The 4184-nt window shown below is 33.1% G+C and overlaps 1 protein-coding gene across 1 annotated transcript in view; it reads left to right on the top strand.

Moving 5' to 3' along the window:
* The window catches only part of LOC119593023 (extracellular signal-regulated kinase 2-like), an 86647-nt gene extending 82579 nt beyond the window's left edge, over nt 1-4068 (top strand). The window contains exons 8-9 of the mRNA XM_037941918.1: nt 97-320; nt 447-4068. Of these exons, the coding sequence (XP_037797846.1) occupies nt 97-320; nt 447-680 (458 nt within the window). The 3' untranslated portion in view covers nt 681-4068. The remainder of the gene's footprint in view (nt 1-96; nt 321-446) is intronic.
* The last annotated feature ends 116 nt before the right edge of the window (nt 4069-4184 follow it).

Genomic DNA, 4184 nt, shown 5'->3' with positions numbered 1-4184 from the left:
CTAAAATGTTTTGGCTTATCTTCTCATGGTCATATTTGCAGGTTTTAAAATGGTATTGGCCAGTTACTTAGTTTTCTTGTCATTGTCATCCAACAGATCAATATTCAGGAACCTCTCAGCGACATCGTAGTCTTGATGGGCTCAGTGGCATTCCAGGTGTTCCTGTTGCTCGTTCAGGTGGTGTGACTGTCACTCTTGGTTCAGGAAATGCAAGTAATAATGAAGCAGACAGACGTGGACCATTTACTAGATCAGTCTCATTGACTTTTCCAGCAAATGAAAGCTCACCCACAAAGGTTATAACAAGTTATAACAAACAGGTCAGTCATCATTTTGTAAAAAAATTAGAAGGATGACACAATGTTAATTTGTTGATCAGTCTTTTCCCATATGAGGAGGTTGTTGAAAGATGTGATAAGCTCAAATGATTTTATTTTCTATGACAGGCATCACTACAAAAAGTAAGTCCAGTCAAGAAGTCCTCACCAAACATATCACCAGTCAACGGATACTCTCACCATGGTATGAGTGGACGGGAAAGTGTATATAGGTCCTCTCCAAGCAAATACTCAAATGCAGCATACACTAGCAAATCACCCCATCCACTTTTTGCATCTTACTCACAGCATGCAACCATATCATCATCTGCCTATAGGGAACTACGCCAAGGTGTTAAATAAAAAAGATCACACCAGTCTGTACATGAAAGAGAAGACAGGGTTATCTAATTATATATAAAAGCCCAGATGTTCCTTGTAATTGCAGTATCAAATGTGGTGTAATATCTGGCCATAGATTTTTCAGTACAGGAGAAATAATTTAATTTTGTATCAAATATCAAGCAACTTGAAGATGCAACTTCCTTTCCATTTGCTAAGTATATGTGGTCAGTGTTGAAGGATTTGTGAATATGGAATTTACATTTTATTAAACTGCTAAATGTTCAATTGTGCAGGTTAGAGATTTTGGTGGTGTTTGTTACTGATGGGATTAAGTGAGCAAACATTAGTGACTTAATAACATTTGCAAGTAGTCTGATACATACCATTATAATTTGTTGTATTATGTCCTGAGAGGAAAAATACCGTTTTTAGGTGGAATTAAGCAAGGTTTATTTCCTCTGTAATCATAGGAATTGCAAATGTACTTGTTTTGCAGTCACAGAGAATCACATTTGTACTTGCATAATGTGCCATAAAAGATTATGGATTGTAGTGAGAAATCAGCATGATATTAGAATTTCTTCAGTTAACTGTAATACTTTATTATCAGTCTGAAAATTCCAACCAGATAATGATTCAAAACCATTGTTAGACACAATCCTGTTTAGGGTTATTCAGCGAATATCATCTGTTTGAGGAAACAAGATGTGTTGAAATAAATAATTATGAAGTTTCCCAAAATGATTTCTTAGTTACTTTTAGTATAGATTTTTGTAGTTTTGTTAAGATCAGAATGTGATCTATGTGCCATTACAATACTACTGATCACACACTAGTTCTATATAGATGGTTAAAAATAATTACCTGTGTAATTGATGTGGCATGTGTGTTAGGTATTACCGTTCATTAATGTTTTACAGCAGTATAAGTAAGGCACAGAGTGTCAGGAAAAAAATCATGTACAGCACTTGATATTCACACAATATTTTTCTGATGCAAGCAAGATCAGAAGGTCACCATAATTAGATTGGGAAAGGATAACTAGGTCTAGACTATATACTATTGAATCTGTTTACATTTGCTCATTTGCTCAGCCACTCCTACACAGGTATTTAAAGGAACCACTTGAAAATGGTCTTCAACTTTTTTATACAACTTGGAAGACATGGGAAATTATTCCAAATTTATATAAGTTTGATGTGATTTCTCTAATGGTGTCAAAGGTCAAGAGAATGAGAGATATAAATTGATGATATGCCCCTGACAATCATGCTCTATGTATGATTTGCATTATTTAATAAAACTGACAATATTAGTAAAGGTAGTGAAAGCCTTCCATTTTTATAGGTAGACAGTCATATACATATATGTATTAGTGTACATATGTATAAGAATGTTGAGCACAACTCGGAATCATCTTTGTCCTATGTAGATATTTTCAAAAGCCTTAAGGAGCTTAAGTAAGTTCAGACCAGGTACATAAGTACCCTATATTAAATAAATGAAATTTCATTTATTTATAGATATTCTGGTTTGTAAGTAAAACTAATAACCAGTCTGTTACTTCATTCTAATGCCATTAGGGATGCTCAAGGATCATATCTGCATTTTATACATTAACTTTCTTTATCAGCACATAGTAGTGAATGGGAGGAAGGAAGTCATAAGTAAATGAACTTTTCCCTCAGATATGTTAAAGATGTTGTCAGGAAGTTGACTTATTGTACATATTTTCATAACTTCATGGAGTCAGCATTTAAAATTCTATGTATAAATTTAGCCTTGTGTAATGTGTAATGTATGTAACTTAAGCAATCACATGGAAGTCATAGTTTATACTAAATATTTTTGCACAACATGTCTGTTAGATCTGTGATCAGATTCCCTTTTATATTCTTTATGAATATGATAATTGTAAATGTATAAATATCCAAGCTGTATCCAGCGCTAGAAGTTGTAGGCTTAGAAAGTAAGCTAGATAATCAATCACCTATTGTGCATTTCTTCTAGTTTTAAGGATACTTTGTTGCATATTATTAAAAGTAGTTAATTATGCAGATCAGCAGTGGATATTCACACAATTATGACTCCTACTATTGTAACTTTTCTCCTCCTGTACATAAAAAAGATTTTTGTAAGTGCAATAATAATGGTGTAGATGTTAGTAGTGTTACTTCCACAGGAATGAATGCAGGAGGTTTGAGCACTTATGCCATGTCTTAAAACTTTTGTTAGTTTTGCAGCTAAAGTCTAACAAAAAATTAGCATGTTGACAAAATGAAAGTTAAATCTGATTAATATATGTGTTTCAAAGCATGTTCAAATCTAATTTACCAGTTTCTCACTTTTATGAAGATATTGGTTTTGAACTAAAGTTATTAATTAAATATATTACACTTTTTATCACTTGGAATCAAGAAATGTGGGCAAGAACAAGTAAGGTGCACTCTCTCTCTCTCAGTAATACAATATTTTTTATGTGAAATATCTATAGTAATTAAGTGCCTTTTGCAACAAAGCCTAAACATTTGCATTTTGGTATCTTGTGTTGTTGGCCAATATACTCAATTTACAATAACTAAGGTGCTATGTAAGTGTTTTTTGTATGGGTTATTATTTTCAAATTGTATATTATTAACCCTACTACAAAGTGTATATTATATTACATATCATACCCAGCATAACAGCATCTTTTCAGAATACTCGATCTTTGCATAATTCTTTGTACTTAATGAATTATATATATAGTTTTAGTTGTTCTTCACAAATTGTAGAATGTCCTTGTCATTTATTTTCTTCAGTTGGGCTTATGTAGGCAAAGATAGGCAGCAACAGTTACATGGCTGTAGGTATTTTTGCAAGTTATGCATTCAGTCAGTTCCTTGGGTAATGTTTCATTACACCTGTTAAGTTATGTTGGTCCAAGAGTATCTGCTCAACTGAACATTCAAGAAAGTTTTAAGAACTTTGACTAAGTCCACCACATTGATTTAATTATTTATTGTAATGCTAGGTGGTGCAGGATGATTGTCTTTCATCTAGTTTTAAGGTCTCATTATTTTCATTTTCGAATTGTGCCATATAGTATGATTGGCTGCATTTTCCTTTTGCACTGGAAGCTGTGATACTGAATTTCCCATTTAAGATTTCCCACCCAACTTACTTATGTATTCAGTGCATCATTTCCTAATTGGGTCTTGATAGGGCATATTGATTTTAGTGAATTTGTGCAATGGTACTGATCTCATGCTTTTTAACTATTATTTAGCTGTGCATAATTTTGTAAATCTTAACACAAAGATGTTTATGCACATATGTATAATCATCAGTATTTATTCTGATCTCAGTAAACTTTTCAAGTGTGATCCACCCAAGACATATCTAAAATAAAAATGCAGTAATAATATTGTTTGTTTTATCCAATTTACCCCCCCCCCCATCCCTTCCTCTTTTTTTCCCAGACTTTTTCTCCCCCCCCCCTTGCCGTTCCCTTCCTCTTTCTGCTCAATCTTTCTCTTTCCG

The sequence above is a fragment of the Penaeus monodon genome, chromosome 31 (genome assembly GCF_015228065.2).
Source record: "Penaeus monodon isolate SGIC_2016 chromosome 31, NSTDA_Pmon_1, whole genome shotgun sequence".
NCBI lineage: Eukaryota > Metazoa > Arthropoda > Malacostraca > Decapoda > Penaeidae > Penaeus > Penaeus monodon.
This window is presented reverse-complemented; position numbering and strand designations above follow the sequence as displayed.